This window comes from Dioscorea cayenensis, chromosome 6 (assembly GCF_009730915.1).
Source record: "Dioscorea cayenensis subsp. rotundata cultivar TDr96_F1 chromosome 6, TDr96_F1_v2_PseudoChromosome.rev07_lg8_w22 25.fasta, whole genome shotgun sequence".
Lineage (NCBI taxonomy): Eukaryota > Viridiplantae > Streptophyta > Magnoliopsida > Dioscoreales > Dioscoreaceae > Dioscorea > Dioscorea cayenensis.
The window spans coordinates 1,463,638-1,482,954 of record NC_052476.1 but is presented as its reverse complement, the minus strand read 5'-3'; the positions used below and the strand labels follow the sequence as shown (position 1 = coordinate 1,482,954).

The 19,317-nt window shown below is 30.1% G+C and overlaps 4 protein-coding genes and 1 non-coding gene across 5 annotated transcripts; 1 reads left to right on the top strand and 4 right to left on the bottom strand.

Moving 5' to 3' along the window:
• Positions 1–1,728: 1,728 nt before the first annotated feature.
• Positions 1,729–1,800, bottom strand: TRNAH-GUG. The gene has a single exon. It is a non-coding gene; the product is annotated as a tRNA-His (tRNA).
• A 1,117-nt stretch (positions 1,801–2,917) lies between these two features.
• Positions 2,918–5,755, bottom strand: LOC120263815 (ABC transporter G family member STR-like). Its single transcript, XM_039271793.1, is given in 6 exon segments — positions 2,918–3,431; positions 3,433–3,849; positions 3,851–4,490; positions 4,758–5,026; positions 5,118–5,297; positions 5,377–5,755. Coding segments are annotated over 6 exon segments (2,334 nt in total). The 5' UTR covers positions 5,734–5,755; the 3' UTR covers positions 2,918–2,960.
• Positions 5,756–11,101: 5,346 nt separating this feature from the next.
• Positions 11,102–12,128, bottom strand: LOC120263872 (transcription factor MYB20-like). The gene is made up of 3 exons (XM_039271843.1): positions 11,996–12,128; positions 11,760–11,889; positions 11,102–11,668 (listed from the first exon to the last, which is right to left on the bottom strand). The coding sequence occupies exons 1-3, from the start codon at positions 12,126–12,128 to the stop codon at positions 11,266–11,268; spliced, it is 666 nt and encodes a 221-aa protein (XP_039127777.1). The 3' UTR covers positions 11,102–11,265.
• A 3,110-nt stretch (positions 12,129–15,238) lies between these two features.
• Positions 15,239–15,864, top strand: LOC120263633 (non-specific lipid transfer protein GPI-anchored 8-like). The gene is made up of 3 exons (XM_039271599.1): positions 15,239–15,572; positions 15,645–15,733; positions 15,841–15,864. Exons 1-3 carry the CDS (start codon positions 15,239–15,241, stop codon positions 15,862–15,864), a joined length of 447 nt encoding a protein of 148 aa, XP_039127533.1.
• A 71-nt stretch (positions 15,865–15,935) lies between these two features.
• On the bottom strand, positions 15,936–18,555 carry LOC120264015 (dynein light chain 1, cytoplasmic). The gene is made up of 2 exons (XM_039272006.1): positions 18,101–18,555; positions 15,936–16,315 (listed from the first exon to the last, which is right to left on the bottom strand). The coding sequence occupies exons 1-2, from the start codon at positions 18,401–18,403 to the stop codon at positions 16,160–16,162; spliced, it is 459 nt and encodes a 152-aa protein (XP_039127940.1). The 5' UTR covers positions 18,404–18,555; the 3' UTR covers positions 15,936–16,159.
• Positions 18,556–19,317: the final 762 nt, after the last annotated feature.

Here is a 19,317-nt window from a genome sequence, read left to right as displayed (position 1 = left end):
TGTAACTTTAAAAAAAATCAAAGAATTATTAGAGTTAGTAGGATAGAAATTGTAGTGAAAGTGAAAGGTTGTTTTCATGCCACCAAAAATTCAACACATCCACATCAAAGGTGGTACAAAATAACATGAGATAACCTCTTATTTATTTATTTATTTAAGACCACTGATATTAAACCTGTTCGGAATGAAATATCCTGGTATGATAAAAGAATAGATCTCTCTCAATAAATATTTTTTGTATATATAAAATTTTAAATTAAAAACCATTCGCTTAAAGTGATCTCAATTTCTACCATTTGAAACCATTTTTTTTTAGTAATCACAGTCTCTACCACTTCAACTTTGACTTTGTTCCCAGTTTTTTTTTTTAATTTATCATTTTGTTCATTTATATATTATAGATATACATAATATAATCTAATAGCTGCATGCAGGTCCCCTCGTTGGAGACGTGATTCGTCCTCGATCACTCAGGTTTAAAGAGGGTGAGACGTTGCAGATTCACGCGATGCCTCGAGGGCTTAGCGCCTCCCTCAAAAAAAAATAATCTAAAACACGGTCGACTGTAGGCTGAACGATCTCGATAAATCCCTGCTCTTATTGTTCACTTGTTTTGGAATTTCATCTCTGGTTTTTTTCAAAACAAACACCTTATTTAAAAGGATTCACTATCAATAGATCAAAAAATCACTGATTATATTTTATTTTTTAGACAAGAGTATTTTCAAAATTTTTTTTTAATTTTTCATTTATTTGTTTTTGTCAATATTTATATAAACGTACGACCACTCTCACCATCAATCTTTTTCTTCCTTACTCTGTAGATTCCTTAATTGTGGTGTGGCCGAGCAACAAATGAGGTTCACCACTTAAACTAATTTGTGGGGCCACTTTTCTTTAAGGATCTTTATGCGGCCATAGTAATATATTATGTTATCTTTGATTATAAGTTTTATGCGATCTTAATTATTTTAATTTAAAAAAATAACTTTATTGGTTAGAACTATAAACATGTGATTTAATGATGCTAATTGAGTATAAATCACTTCCTTTTAGCCTTAGTAAGCATATCATTATCATAATTTGTGGACTCTATGTATCTCATAAATAAGCTTTTAATTTATTTTTAAAAAATAAAATATTGGTTTTATTATTGCAATATTGGAATTTATTGATTTATTATATTGATGAAGAACATGTTGTACAATTTGTTATAATATTATATTAAAAAGTAACTGAAATTAATTACATTGTTTCTAAATCATATTGTTTAACTTCATTTTTCTTTTTTTAAAAATCACTGATATCTTAATTAAAAAATCTTGAAAATATATGATGATTTTAATATTTCAAATTTCATTATTGATGGTGAAGGTGTTTGTATTAGATTCTTTTTTTATTAATTTAATTAAAAGATTAAAAAAAATCAAACTGAAGGTATTTGAATACTTGTGAAACAAAACAATACACTTTGGTTTAATGGCAAAAATATACATTAGAATATAGCTTTAAAGTTCATCTGATCAAGTATATATAAAATATGAATAAATATATTATATAATCAATCATCCGCCATTTAAAAGAAATTATATTTTGAAGATATAGTTTTTTATTAAAAAAACTTTAAAATAAACGAAAAATCATCTAATAATTAATTAGGTTATGTTTGAAAGAACATTGTTAAAGAAATATTTAATTTATCCAAAAAAAGGGGAAAAAAAGTCAAAATGTGGCTGCTGGGATTCGAGCCCAGGTCTCTACGGCCACAACGTAGAATTCTAACCACTAAACTACAGCCACAGATCTAGTTCCACATGTTTCATATTTTTATTATTTATAAGTTAATAATTATAGAAATTCATTAACAAAATTAACTACGGAAATATTAAAATATGATGAATAAAATAGTTAAAATTAACTAATTAAAATCATTATTTTAGATATTCCATCAACTTGAATAAAGAAAAACTCAAATAAAGAAACAATTTTGGGAAAATTATAAATTTTTAGTGAATTTTTTTTAACAAATGTGAACTAGTCACATGACTTGTCAAAAGGCTAAGCTACCCACGGAAGCTCGAAGGATAATATATTTATTAATTATATATATATATATATATATTAGACATTAATACAATCAAATATTCATATATTAAAAATATAAAAAACTAGTACTCATTAATTTTGATGTAAATTTGGTATTTTAGTTTTAATGTGTTTTGTAGAATACTATTTGGTCATATTCATAGATTAATATTATTGTTAATTTTTTTTAATAATTTATTTATTATTTGATGAAAACCTACTTTGGACAGGTTAATTTGTACATGCCTTGATTAAAAGTCATCAAATTCAGACGAGTTATGGTAAAAACTAAGGACTATATTATTGGGTAAGTCCTTATTTGAACAAATTTGAATTTTATTAATTATAGACTTAAGGCTGCTCGATCTTGCCTATGGACAGATCTAATCACATCTTTAGGCCCTAGGGGTACGTGCGAACTTTTTAATTATACCACACATCATCATTTTTACGTGACTAAGAATGAAGATTTATGATTCGGCCACGCCCACTCTGGGTCGAAACCAACCCCCATCGATGTAATACGTAGCTATATCGGCTAAATCACGCAATCCAAACACCTGATTTTAAACCCAAGAACTCGCAAGCTATACGTAACTCAAAAACCCTCCAAACAAACACTACCTTAGTAATTTCAATAATCTCAAATACTACTACATAAACAAACAACATTGCGAGGGGTTTTTGTTATTGCTTCTTAACTCTTCCACTCCCCGCAAATTTTTGTACTGTTTTCTTTCTTGCACTAATATATTTTTCATATATTTTTCATTCATGAATCATGTACTAGTTATTTTTGAGTTTTTAATAAAACTTATAGTACTGCCATCTTTTCTGAAAAAAAAATAAAAAATAAAAACAAAAAACAAAGGCCACTACTTCCTCTCGTTCTTGGAATAAAACCTAAGCACAAGATAAAAGAAAAACCTATAAAGCACACCCCAAGCAAGCAATATCACAACATCAACCAAAATGCTTGTAACCTGAATATCCATACTACTAAGCACATCTTCTCCAATCAAAGCACAACTAGTGTTCAAGCTCCGGTGAAGTTCACTCACCTTGATATCTCCCAATGGCCCCGGAGAAAGATCACTGTACTCTCCTGCATAACATGCATCACCTTTGAACTCATTGATTAACAATGCTTCAAATGGATATTTTATTGCTGAAATATAGTGAAGCCAACGCCAGTAAATAGGTATCTTGCTTCTCTTCAAGAAGAATCCACAGGTGAGGAAGAAGAGAGCAGTGGTGGCGATGACGACGGCGTAGCCGGTGATGTAACTTGGTACTAAGGCACTCACAAGCATGACATATCCGTTGGTTGTGATAAGAGATGAAAATGAGTATAATCCAGAAGAAGAGAAGGCTGCTCTGCAGCTGGAGCATGAATTTAGTGATAATGGAGAATGTTAAAGCTTGGAGGGCGAAGAAGGGAAGGTAGACTAATATGGAGGAGATGACATAGGTTGAGGCTCGGTAAGCGTTGTGAGATGTTTCCCTGATGAAGATGAAGCGTTCTTGGATGAAGGACGGGACGGCGTCGTTGGAGGAGAAAAAGAGGAGGCAGACAGTGAAGATGTAGAAGTTTAGGAGACGGTTGATAGTGATGAAGTGGTGGTTATGGAGGTTGTGGAAGAGAGTTGAGAGGATGATGGCCATTACTGTTAGGACTATTTCTCTGGAGAGGAATAGCTCTGGAGTTCTAATGACGTTAAGGGATGTCCTCCATGAGAGGACTATGAGCTCTTTGAACCATGGGGTTTGCATATTTTGGACCGGTGTCTAGTTCAGTGAATTCTTGAGGTTGTTGTTGTAAAGATTGAGAAGGTGGTGGATGAGGAGAAATGATTGGGTTGTTGTGGTGATGGTTGTTGTGGATGGAGATGGCCGGAGTAGGAAGTGGGGTTCTCGCCGGAGTCCATGAAGGAAGAGAGGGTTGAGGGGTTCTAGTGACGCCATGGTACAGCCATTTGGAGAAGTCTTTGTAGAAATAGGAAGCTAGTCTTGGTTGCATTGGTGTTTGAGTTTTTCTTCCTAGTGAATTATCGAATTCATCATCATCGTCATCTTCGTCGTCTTGGTTGTATGAAGTTGAGTGACTGTTGGAGAATTGGTGGCTGTTGAGATGGAGTTGGCGTAGAGAATGAGTTGAGGATTTGTGGAAGGGAGTTCTTGGGGTTTTAGGGGTTTTAGGAATGGGAGTTTGGGCAATTTGGTTAGGTTTTAGGCCGTCTCTTTGGTAGAGAACTAAGGGTTCAAGGCCAATGGTGGATTCATCGTATTCTTTTATCACGTCGATAAGGTATTCGATGTTGTTTTCACCATCAGGGACCGGCCGGCCGAAGCCGGAGAGATGGATAGGGAGTGCCTTTGGATTCCCCATATAAATCAGTCTCCCTCTGCGGAGAAAAAAGAATGCAAATGCACTGTTCATTAGAGATGTTTGTTAACAACAGTTCAATTATTATTTATATAAACAATGTATAAAATTACTTGTAAATATTTATTAATTATTTGAAACTATTTGACGTTGTTGTATAATATTGTTTAATACTGTGTATTAATGAATCATAGACATTGGATTCAAATTCAATTGTTACTGTGGATATATCTAGATTTAAAATCTATAAACATTCTTAGATGATAGCTTTTTTCTATGTATATACCTTGCGAGGACGGTAATGTGGTCGAGAAGGAGTTGAATTCGATAAGAAGGTTGATGAATGGTCATGAGGACAATACTACCTTCCTTGGCGATGTCTTTCACCTTCTCGACAACACTATATGCGCTTGTGGAGTCTAGACCAGATGTTGGCTCATCTAAAAACAAGAGCGATGGTTTATGTATGATGTCGATCCCTATCGACACTCTCCTCCTCTCGCCTCCTGATACTCCTCTTCTTCCTTCATCCCCTATATATGTATGCACTGCTGTCTACATTCCGACACATTATATAATATATGCATGTATGTATTATTTAGTGAATTAGCTCTGATACCATGTTAAATAAAAAATTACAACATACTTGTAAGCCGAGTTGATCAATCAATTCCCAAACACGTCTAGTTTTCTCAGAATTAGAAACAGATGGAGGAAGACGAACTTTGGCAGCAAACAAGAAAGTCTCATACACTGTTAACATGGGGAAGAGTTGATCATCTTGCATCACATAAGACGACACCTTCTTCATGTAGTTGGTTGTCACCTACAAGAGATAGGTTTGCATCTTAATTAACCAATGTGAAACTATTAGTTATAATTGAATAGAAATTAAGCTTATATACCGGCCTGCCTTCAATGCTAACAGAGCCCTCGAGGCTCCCACTAGCAATCCGGCCGGCCAAAGCATCAAGAAATGTTGATTTTCCAGCTCCGCTGGGGCCAAGAATGGCAGTGACATGACCGCGGAGAGCCTGACCGGAGATGTCATTGAGAAGGAAGACCTCTTTAGTAATCCAAACACCATCCTTCTTTTGCTTTTTCATTACACTGTAAGATAAGTTTTTGAACTCAAGCCCTTGACCATGTTTATAGACAATCTTCTCCGGCATTTCTACTCCTCGTCGTCTCGCTGCCTGGTTATGATCACGGTCCAACAAGCTCTCTAGGCTCTTGGTATGCAATCTCCGGCTACGAGACATCTTCGAAGAAACGGCAATAACTTCAAAGATCTTGAGCTAAGTGTTGCATTGGATGTCATAGTATATATATATATATATATATATATAAAACTTTGGGATTGCAGGAAGGATTTGGTGTTTGTAGGTATATTTTGGAGTTAACAAGGACTTAGAAACATGCATGAATGTTAATGGAGGGAAAATTTCTCGAGTTGCCGTCTTGTTAATTGTAATTATATGGGCGAGTTTAAATCAAAGAGAACAAACTAAGCAATTTAAGATTTGATTTATGACCGGATATATCTAGATGGGATGAATTAATTAATTAAAAAAATTGATGAAGTTTTATTTTTTTCCATCTAATAATGCATATGAATAAAACAAACTATAAATGAGGCAAAAGAATATATATATATAGTGCTTTGTTTATTAATTAAAGATGGATGTTTTTAATTTCATTTCCTATGTATTTTTATATTATGAGAAAATTTTTGGATGTTTATTGGTTTTTATTTATACTAGGTAAACTCCCCCACTCCTCATCGGGGTTTTTTTACAATTCTGAGGGTTTTAATGAAATATCGTATATAAAATACAATAGAAAAACAATATCAATAAATAATTTTGAGAATATTAATAAAAAACTCATACAATGAAGGTTGTTAGTAAACTTTGATTTTGAAAGACCTCATGAATATTTATTATTCATTGAAATGTTTCTAGGGTAGATTATACGTCTAATTTAAATATATGCATGGGTGGATCTAGACGGGGTAAGGGGGTGCTCAAGCACTCCCTTGCCCATAAATATATATATATATATATTATTATTATTATTAAAATATTAATAGTATAATTTATATGGACACTCTTTATCTTTATTTTTCAAGATTCTATTCACAATATTTAAAATAAATTAAATAAAAAATAATAAAATTATTATAATAAATTAAATTGATGTTGGGATAATAATAAATAATATCACTAGCCAAAATAGATCTTCAAATATTTTTATTTTTAAATTTTATATTTAGATATAGTTTTTTATTGAACTTATTAATATATAATTATAATTTTTTAGGATATTAATATAAATAAATAGTAATAATAAATAATAATAATAAAACTCTAACAAAAAATTGCAATTACTATCTCAAAATCTCTAAAAACAAATCATTGCATGAATTATCTTTTGTTTCTTTTTATTCAATCTATTCAAAGTATATTTTATCTTTTCATCATAGAGATTTTTTTTTTAATTTGTTTAATTTTTTTGTGTGATTATGTGTTATGTACATTTATTTGATATTCGTTAAATCTTTGTTTGATTATTTATTATAAAAATTATTGTGAAAATTGTTAGATATTTGTTGTGATTAATTGATTCTACATTATATTATTTTTTAAATAATTTTTGTATTTAATAATTATATTTGTGTTAAGTTTTTTTAATTATATTATTTGTTAATTAGTGTTTAACAGTTAGTTAACTTATTTACTAATTATGTAAATATGATAAATTTTTTTACACCTAAACCAAAATTATTAGATGAATGTATATTCTATATTTTTGAAATATTGATTATTATCCTCTCAAATTTGAATTAATCAAATTATTTAATATTTATATTTTTTTTAAAAAATTTGAATTAAGAACCCCTAAATTTTGTCTCTAGTTGCCACTGATTATATATGTATAGATGATTTTTTTAAAAGTAAATACCAAGTTTGTTTCTTTGCTTCTAAATTTGAATGTAATTAACTCAACATTTACATCTAATAAAAGCTCTTTTTATTTAACTAAAAAAAGGAGAAAAAAAACAAGGATCACGTCACTGGAGATGAAGGTCAACAGAACACAAAAAGGAGGGAAGAAAAGGCATCATCCAGGGGATGGATGATACGAAGGTGTGGGGAATAATAACAATTATGTTATTTTTTAAATTAAATACTTAATTTATTATAACAAATTTCAAACATATACTTTAATTTTATTTTAAATAAACCCCTTCATTAAAATCTTAACATAACTCATGTGATGAAATTTAGAATGTCAAAACTACCCCATAATTAAAATAAATTTCCTACAATTGAGATAAATATTAAGGAAAACAAAATCCAAATTAATGGACTATTTTTATGATTTATTTTTATTATTATTATTATTTTTTTTTCTAAAAAGTAGTAGTTCCACCTTTTAATTTATTTTTTAAAAATTATTTTAATTATTTTTTTGTTTTGTTTTGTTTTTATTTTTTAGTTTATTATTATTATTATTATTATTATTATTATTATTATTATTATTATTATTATTATTATTTTGCATTTTTAAGCCACAAACAAGATTTTGGGATTGTAGGAGGAGAATCGAAAGTTGAAGAGATATATATATATATATATATAAAGATAAATTATGATTAATAAATGTATGATTTATCTACTTTATTTTTTAATAAAATATTGTACTGTGCATGTTGTTTATGTTAAGATAATAATGCTTGTTTTAATTTAACTAAGATATTTTTTTAGAGATTTAAATATTTAAATTAATTGTTTGTTGATTAAAATTCAAATTAATTATTATATTTATCTCAGTTATTATCTTTTTCAGATTTTTGCGCAGCATTATGAATAAAATATACGCAGTTTTCTCATCTCTTCTTTTTTTAAGCTATTAGTTTATAGCACTAACATATATAATTCCATCAACTAATTAATGGTATAGATAATGTCACTCACATATCTCTCGAAATTTGGATTATTGCTTATATTTAAACCTCACTCATAGTTTAAATGACATGGTGTAATTTGATCAGATGTGAAATAATCATATTAATATCATTGTCTTTTTCTTCCTCTTCTTCATCTCATGTGCTCTACAAAGAATTTTTCAACTATTTGATTGTTCAAATAATTATAAGTTTATTTAAACTATAAATTTTATAAACCAAATAGTTTTTAATATATTTTTATAAATACTCTTCTAAGAAATCACAAGCATGATAGCTATAGTCATTAATTAAAATTTTTATTGATTATATTTCCAAAAATATAGACAATTCAATTTCTTTTTTTTAAATTAATTTTCTAAACCATTTATTTATTTATTCATTCATTCATTCATATATGATAATATGAATGGTATTAATTGGAAAGTTCAATGAATAAAAATCTTTCATAGAGTAGACTAATTGAGCATTCCACATTGCAGTCAATAAAATTGATTGGTGACATGCATGTTGATAATTTTAATTAAGAGTGTTTGAGATGAAGTGGCAATAAAACTCATTTTAGTTTAATGTTTTTTTATTAATATAAAACTCAAAAAAATAAAATAAATAAAATGAAAAGGACTTTTCTTTGGCAATAGATCAAATGTATCACTAAATTGAAATGGATCATTGCTCATCCATTGCCATTAAAAACAAAACATTTGCACATGTTTATCATCTTTTCTCAATTTTCCTCTTTGAAGTCGTCATCTTGAAAATTTGGCTTTCCAACTTGAATAATATATGTATATATTTATTCTTATAATGACTCATGCAAAAATATTAGGATAATTTATTAATAAAGATGTAAACTTCTATAATTCATGTTCAATTATTTAATTTTTTATAAAATAAATTGAGTACACCAAAACTACAAAGAGTTTTATATTAAAAAAAAAAATATGTAAATGGAATTAATCAAACTCAGCATACTTTTCTAGTTTTAGCAAATTATAGAATTTCAACACTCACTTGAGCACGCAGAATGCAATGTTTTGATATATATATATATATATATATATATAAGTTACTAGTCAAACATAATGATAAAATAAAGAAAATAACATTTTCCTATGGAATAACAATATAAGAAAAAGACTAAGATAAAGTGGGCATTATCCGTCATTTTCTTTTAAGTTGATATCATGTGCCATGCACATGTCATTTTAGCGTTAATCCACATGAAACGGAAAGAAAATTATTTTGAGAAAATTTCTTGCACTGTCTTATACAAGTCAATAGTAAATGATAATATACTTTCATAAAAATCATATATATATATATATATATATAACATTTTTATTTAATTACTTATATATTCTTATACTTAAAGATTGAATTTTATGAAAAAAATGAATGAGGAGATAGGGTAAATAATTGTTTAGTATTTTTTTATAAATTTTTTTAGTTAACTTTTTATAAGAGAGGTATACAAGAAATTAATTACAACCCTATTTTAAAATTTTTACAAGCAAAAAACCTAAGAATAAATGTTCATTAACCTCCCCTACTTCAATGAACATTCATGACTTTAAACTTTATATTGATATGTTGCTAATAAGTTAACCGATATGGCACGATATCTAATATTAAAATAAACAAAATAATTATTTTTCAACCATGGAGTCATGGATCAAAGTTTTAGTGTGTTTAACTCTTGAATGGAATGGCAAGAATAAAAAATAAATAAATAAAACACAAGATCAAATTATGACTATGGAATCAATTAATAATAAGAAAGAAAAATGAAAGTGATAAATTGCTATAGTCCTGAATGAAGCGGGTCTTCAAAGCTATGTGTTTTATTTCCAAGAGACTTTGGCACTTGATATATAATAAATGAAGATGCAGAGAAAAAAATGAAAGGTTTGTATTGAATTTCAGCGGCCAAATCAAATTCTTTTTGTTCTTTTGCCTCTGCTCTTTATCTTTGAAAATTCATCACAATTATATATTAAATTTATTTTTATGTGAGAAATTTGTGTTCGAATTGAAGACTATTACTGTTAGTAAGAAATGTGATAATTAAATTATTTTAAATTTAGTCTCCATTTTTTACTAGTCTCTGTACTTTGAATTTTGTCAACTAAATGCAATGGATCATGAACAGTGCGTTTCACTCATAAGCTGGATTTTTATGACTCTTGCCCATCTATTTTTTTTTACTTTTTTTTATAATTTTATTTCTACTATTAATGGCATATATGGGGCATTTTGAAAAATTTTCTTTTACTAACCAGTGATAAATTTAGACTCAACTTCCTTCCCAAGCATGATTGAGGAATTGGGGTGTTTATGTGGGGTAGTTTATTCACATTATCAAAAAATAAAAATAAATAATTTTAATACAGGTGATTACTTTTACAACAAAAGAGTTTGAATTTTTTCCAACTCAATAGTTAAAGGTTTGTAGCTCGTCCATATATATATATATATAAAACATCAAGTTAAAAGGTTTGTCACTTTTATACTAGAAATTAAAAAGATAAATTTACATATATATATATATATATATATATATATAACCGATCATATTTTTATTCTTTATATTTTTTCCATACTCAGACTAAAAGAAAATAAGACAATATAAGTTCATTAAATAGGTTTCTCCCCTTTATATTACTAGAAATTAAAAAGATAAATTTACATACATCCCTTGTTATTCTCTTCAATATTCACTAAATTTACATAAAACTAAAGGCACAACACCACGGTAAAAACTTATCTTCTTTCTCTCATAATAAAATAAAATAAAAGTAAAAAATAAAACTTGAAAATTAAGCTAAACGATATTCCAAAGTTGATGATCAATAACATTGCTCTCATGAGCCAAGCTTAATCTCTCATAATCTTCATGTTCATCATCAACACTAAAAGTACTGAAATCTAATCCAATGAAGTCATCCAATTCTTCCCAGAAATAATCCATGCAACTTAGATTAATTTCATCAATTATCCCTGAAGAACAAGAAGAAGAAGAAAAAGAAGAAGAAGCATTAATAGAAGCTTTCAAGTTGTCATCATGATCTTCATTAATCTTCTCAATAGCAGAATCACTAATTATAGGCTTATGAGTTTGAGGATCAATCCCCATCTTCTCAAGCTTCTTCTTGATATGAGTGTTCCAATGATTCTTTATCTCATTATCAGTCCTTCCAGGAAGATGTGATGCAATCTTAGACCACCTGAGAAAAAATTATCATAATCTTATTTTAAACTTTAATTATAAACTATATATATATATATGTATGTATGTATATGTATATGATGTTGAACCTGTTGCCAAGTTGAGCATGAAGATCAATAACCAACTTCTCTTCAGAGTCTGAGAGGACTCCTCTCTTTACATCAGGCCTTAAATAGTTTATCCATCTCAGTCTGCAACTCTTCCCACATCTCAGCAATCCTTCATCACATGCACAATAATATTTTATCTATATCATATATATATAACCTCATGAAGTACTTCATATATTAATATATATATATATATATATATCTAGATGTAAAACCTGCAAGCTTGGGAAGAGATCTCCAAGAGCAATGGCCATTGGTGAAGATGAAGTTCATGAGCTTCTTGTCTTCTTCTGCTGTCCATGGGCCTTTCTTTATCCCCACTTTGTCACAGCATGGCTTCCTCCCCATTTTCCTGCTAAGTGTGCATACCACAAGGACCATGCCAACCTTAATTTATACACATGAGAGCGCACACAAACACATATTGATATATATAGTGTTTAAAAGTATGCAAAAGGTTTGTTTTGATATTTTAGTTCTATGTAGTCCCATTAAAAAAATGTGCCACATGTACATGTTTTTCCTATATCAACTGTGTGATATTGAAATGATTTACATAGTCCAAAAAAATGAGTGAGATTTTTCAATCAGTACTTTCATATCTTAAGGATCAAATTGCCAAATAATGATAATTTAAATCATAATATATATATATATATATATTGAATTTTATGGACATCTAATTATCAACCTTTTGATCACGATCCAACAGTCAACATTAATGAATATTATTTTTGTTTATTATACTGTTTCAAACAGTAATTACTCGTAGTATCTACTGTTTATTAATGTTAACCGTTGGATCGAGATCCAATAGCTGATAATGGACATTCATAGGTTTTTTATTTATGGACGGCTAGAAAAGAATGGTCCTCATATATACACACATGAGAAAAATTACTAAAAACTCATTATGATCATCTTATCTCTCAAATATTTTTATTCACTATATGTTTTGAACTTTTACTCATCGATCTCATCTCATGTTCTTAATATTTTAATAAAATACTAAAAATATTTTTCACATCAACAGTGACCGGAGCATAGGGCAACTATGAGTACGAGTTCACGGGCAGAAACAAAAGGGGTGAGCTTTCTCCCTCCCAATTTTTTAATTTTTATGTTTTGAATTTTTACTAATTAGGTATTGTATTGAAAACATTTAATAAAATATATATTAAAAATATTTTTTGCATCAGGGATGACTAGGGTGCGATTACATGTGAGAGTGCACCGGCATTAAAGTCAACATGGATCAATCGTATGGGGCGTAATCCACCCCCATCATTTTCCCTGACAATTGAATAGAACCTTTATTACCTTCTCGTGACTTTCGACTCTTCATCTATGCTTTTTATCTTCTTTCTATTTCTTCGGTTGTTTGGGTGTTAGAAGTGCATTACCCATGTGATGGCCTCTTCACTTATTTAGCTTTGTATTTGTTTTTTTTCTTGTTGGACTTCCGTTGTCTGTGACTTTTCTTTTTTTATTCTTGTTGTTTTTTTTAATAATATATGATTTTTTTATTCTTGCTTTTTTAAATAAAATATGGTTAATACACTTTGATATATATATATATATATATAATGTAAACAGTTTGTGAGCAAGCCAATGAGAGTTTAAAGTAGAGATACTTTGGTAATTTTAATTTGATTTTAATAGTAAAAATTTAAAAATCAGGATATTTTGGAAATTTAGTAAAAATGAATTTTTGAAGAATTGAAAAAGTTGGAGCCACATGCTGTTACTCTCATAAAAATCTCACATAAAAATCTAAAGAGACTGGCAAAAAGTGGAACTTGGAAGTAGCAGGACTAGTTTGCATTTCATTTACAATTCCACTGAAAATTCTCTTCATGCTTTGAAAGTGAAAGCACTCAAATAATGTTTGGGCGTGTCTAAATAACTGCATTAAGATTAATTGGTGATTAATTTTTTAAGCATTGCACGGTTTAATAATTAATGTGAATTATCCATCATATTTTTATACGCATTTGAATGTGTTTCACCACCTCAAGAGTAATCCCCTCTTCCTTCAACATGAGTTGATCTCCGTTACTTTCTGACAGACTTCGTCAACTCCTCTGCGTTTGCTCTTCTTTTACTGTTTTAGCTTGTGATTTCAGAAGTGCATCATCTCAGGTAATGTATTTCTTATTCATCTTTTCTTGTTTTTGTTCTTTTGCTTTTCTTTACCCATGCTTCCACTTGAGGTTGTTAGTGTTAGTTTATACAGATTCAATTTGATCTATTCCTCAGTTTGCTAATAAAGTCGTGGTTTATTCACTTTAATAAAAAACAAAATGTTTCAAATTTCAATTAATGTTTAATTATTGGATTAATATTTAATAACCTTCTTAAGAAACAGTGGGAATTCTTGACCAATTTTTTCTAAGTCTATTGTAAAATTTCAACAAGAATTATATTTGTCTTCCACAAGTCAGCACAATATTTTTGACTGCCAATCTATGGATATATATCACACACATATAATAATTGAGAATTAATGGAAATATTTATTAATTATTAATTAGAAATATTAAATTTTTACCAAACTCTTTTCTGATGAATATAAACTAATTTAATTAAAATAGGATAACCTTCAACTATTTTCTTTTAAAAATAAATTCAAACAGTCAAAATTCAGTTTATGGGACTAAAAACCACTTACAAACACATTAAAATATGAGTTCTTATAAATAAATAATTGAAAAATATAAAATAATAAACTCAAATCCATTATATAAAAACATAATCAGGCAAATTCAAAACCCCTACATATCAATTCAATATAAATGTGTATGATTATAATTAATATAACTTTATATCCCTTACAAATATTAAAACCCATAATTCAATATATATATATATATATATAATTAATATAATTTTATTTGACTAAATGGGTAAATCAGTACTAAAGACACATACAGAAGAAAACTCTCTTAAAAATCCGGGTTCTATAAATGAGAAGTACGCTCAATTTTCAAGTGCCATACCTTGACTTTTTTTATGTTACAGAATTAATATAAATTTATTTGACTAAATGGGTAAATCAGTGCTAAAGACACATACAGAAGAAAGCTCTCTTAGAAAATCCGGTTCTATAAATGAGAAGTACGTTCAATTTTCAAGTGGCGTGCCTTGACTTTTTTTGTGTTACAGAGAAGTTGAAGGCTACGGTGGCCATTAAAAACCATTTGAATCCGCTGTTACTCTTAAAATACCGTTTAAAAAAAAAATTTATAAAGAATGAATGGTCCCCCTTGTACCATTTCACTACAAACCCTCCCTTCCCTCAAATAAATCCCACAACTCCTTCCTCCAAAATAGAGACAGAGAAATGGATAGAGATTGATGCAATAAGCTCCCTCAATGAGCCTCTCTTCACCTATTTAACATCTTCACTCATATTTACACAGAAAGAGGCATAGATACACAGACATATATAAGAATTAATGGCATCATCAAAGCTCTTCATGAATGGTGTCACAATGCTAGTCTTGTTCTCAACCTTTGCATGCAAAAGCCATGGTGTAGAGCTTAAGGACATAATGAAGTGTTTGGAGAGGTTAACACCATGCCGACCATTCTTGAAATCACCACGATTACCTCGTACTTGTTGTGATCCTCTCAAGAAAGTCCTCATCGATGATCCGACCTGTGTTTGCGCTGTTTATAACAACGATTCGATTCTTAAGAGCTTCAATATGACAAAAGCACAAGCTTATCAACTTCCGATTAAATGCGGCATGCCACCTCCTGATCCCAATAGATGCAAGACTGTTAATGGTAATGCTAAGTGTTATACAAACAAAATGTTATGATATAATTGAACTTACCGGAACTATTGTTCTTTTACAGGGACAGGGGCAAGTGAAATTGTGGTTAAGTTTAAGGAGAAGCACAATGAAGGCAATGTGGTTGTCTTCAATTTTATGGGGGTTGCTGTGGTGCTTTGTTCTACTTTTCTCTCGTTACTTTGATGAGTTTCAACTCTTCCCTTATTTGGGACTGAAGTGAATCTAGACTTGTGAATTAGTAACTTCTGAATCTTCAGCATTTTGTTACATTCCTCACCTGATTAGTAAGTATTATCCATAGATTTTTCAAGCATAGATGCAAAAGGATACCTGCTCACAAGTAGAAAATCAATAGATCCGAAAAATGTAACCAAAACACATTGTATTGTAACATGAGTTTTTGAATGTCAAAACCAGATAAAAGGTACATTTCATTTCGATTTGCGATGTGTGCATGGCATTTTTACAAGAGAGAAGATTACACACGCGTTGCATTTCTAAGGTTGATCAACAAGTTTGGCATTCGGGCACTTATATATATGATTGATTTGAACCATGATTTTTGATTCATGTCGATTAATGATCTAATGGTTCGACAGCTGTCCTGAAGAGAAGGATATAGACCTTATCAATGGAGAAGTATAAGAAACCTCCCAATGAATGGGTAACATAGGAGCCAAAGCTTGTCCCGACGATGCAATGCCACGCTGGACCGTATGATGTATCAAATTCCTACAACCAGAAAAAAATTGCCATTGTTAATGTCAAAGTCAGAAATAACAAAGTAGAACACAGAGAAGGTGTGATGGCGATAGTTTAAGAGCCAGTTCATGTGGAGTCAAAGCATCCAACTTTAATTTCTAATTTAAAATTTGGGATGGAGGCTAAGAAAAAGCTATAGGTTTATGGCATGGTCTTGGAGTGTTGTTGCTTCACTGGTAGCACACCTACAAATCTTAAAAATTTATTAGATTTGAAGCTAAAAAGAAGGCATCACAAACCATGGTAAGATGAGGCTTTAAAGGATTACTTGGACGGGTAAAAAGTACCCACGTTCAAGTAAATGAAAAGATAAATTACAAAAATGATACAACAAACAGAAAGTTTGAAAAAAAAATAATAATTGTAATAAAGGATTAAAAAAAACGCAAGCCAAAGAAGAGAAATATGATGAACTCTGTGGCATTGAGGACAAAACTCCAATTTAAAAAGTCAGTTATCTACATTGGATGTATCACTGTAATCAAGTTTCCTTTATAAACGGAAGTAGCTAGCAGAAGATTCTAAAATCACATAATGGACCACAAGCATCCTCTACAAAATTGGGTTTGCATCACATAATAATGCAAGAGCATAAATGGCGAACCAAAAATTTCATGGATATGAAACACATTCAACCAGAACAGAGAACATTACAAAAGCATAACAAAAATCATTTGATCAGCCAAGTGTCTGAACTGTTAAACCAATGACTATGGTGTCATGATATTACATTAATAGCTTGTGCTTCAAGGTAATGTGTTAGGAAGTTCTATCTTTTATCATGTCTGTTAGCTTGAATCGTATATAAGCCCCTTGTGTTTGGGAGGACAGAAGTGCAGCATTGTCAATACAAACCTAAGGGTAGATCAAAATGCAAAACCTAAGCTGAAAACCGAGAAAATTTTGCTTAGGAAACGGACCAAAGGATACACAATAATTGGTGGAACAATATTTCAAGCAAAGCTCTATCATGTTTGAATTTTTAGTCTCAAGAATATAGACGTCTGCTCATTCCATTAAAAAAATCAACACACTGGCTTTTGAAAACTCTGAAGCTATGTACGTAAATCAAACTTCACAAATGTTCTAAACATACAAATGTAGCAAACAAAGACACGAGAAACTAAAGCAGGAATGCATTATAGGGATTCATCAAGCATTTTAAAAAATAGTGACACACAGGTTCAATGAATTCCAAACTACTATTCCTATGTTTCAGATTAAACTGGGATTAGCTTTTAGAAAAGCAACCAAGCCTTCAAACAAGGAGAAAAGTCAGAAAAGCAAAAATCTCTCAAAGAAATTCAATCAGCAATTCAGTATTGAGATTCATCAAGCACTCTAAACAATAATGCACCACCCACTCCATGAATTCAAAAGTATAAGCCCTATATTTTACTTTAAAACTTTAAACAAGAATCAAAATTTTCTCTTAGAACCACATATGAAGCAACAATCCTCATGGCAGGCATAAATGAAGTGCTTCTATAAAATGGCACAAAGAAGCAAGAATGGATACAAAAATTTCAACATAGATTTGATAGTAATCAATCCAAGAGACTTATATTGCACTCTTATAAATCTAAATATTACTAGTCCTAAATCATAAATTTTTTTAAAATTTTTTTTCCACAAAAGCTAACAATTAAAGCTGAATCTCCATGAATCTAAATCTGCAACACAAGAAACAATTTTTTAAAAAGCTTAAGAAAAACACAAAACACAGAGAGATAGAAAGAGAGAAAGAGGGTATACTTTCTTGAGGGCAAGGGCAAGGCGCTTGCTATCAAGCTTGGGCATGGAGGCAAGGACTTCCCGTGCGCACCGGAAGGCGCGGCGCTGCAAAGCCGGGGCCATATCGGCGGCTCTGACCCGTACGGGCTGCTTCTGCTGCTGCTGCTGCTGCTGCTGTTCCGGCTGGTGGTTATCCTTCCCATCCTTCTCTCTCTTCTCCTCCTCAACACCATCAGACTTGATCTTAGTCTTCTGGATCAGCGAGCTGAGGTACTTGCTTCGCCGCTCGAGCTCCTCCGACGCCGTATCCATGTTGTCTCTCATCTCCAACTCCGGCGGATCATCGATGGAGAGGGAGAGAGGTTGGAGAAGTCTAGGGTTTTGATGGCGAAGAGAGAAACCCTAGAAACGAAGTTGGATTTGGTTTTGACCGCAGAGCTCCGAGTTTTCGCAATTTTGAGTGGGTGGACACCAGACAAGGACCGGCATTTTTTCCATTCATGTCCACTTTTTGTCTTTATTCAAAATTTTTTTAAATTTTTAAATTTTTTTTTTGTTTTCTTGTCCCTCGTTTATTTGAATATTTATATAAATTTACAAAATTTTACAGTCACTTCCCGACAGGGACGAGAAAGAAATTTTGTTATGTTTATTGTTTAACATGGTAATTAATTTCAGGTTTAACCGTATCAACAAACTAGTAATAATGTTTAATTATCAATTTTTGAATTTTACTAATATTAATAAATCAAGTTTTTTTTTCTATTGAATGTAAATTTTAATTTCAAATGAAAAATAACTACTCTCCTTCAGCTAGACTTACCATGGTTCGGTTCAATTCGTAGAATTAAACCGAAAATGGTACTATTGGAACTGAACCAGAACGGTAAAAAGGGTTTCAGTTTTAAACCGAAACTTTAAAGTTATGATTAAGATTTTTATGAATTAAAAACTGAAACCCGAACCTAACTGGAACTAAACCGTCAGTTCAAGTTCTATTTTTATTTTTTTAATAAAAAATATATAATATAAATTTTTATATTTTTTAATTAATCAAAACTAAATTATTTAGAATCAAACATAAATCAGAACCTAGAAACAGAACCTTAAAACTTCATTGAAAAAATAACTACCTTGAAATCAGAAACTTGAGTTTTTTATAATAATGTATTTTTATATTTTAAAAATATTATATTCAACTTTATATTTTTTAAAATATATTTTAAATAAAAACAATC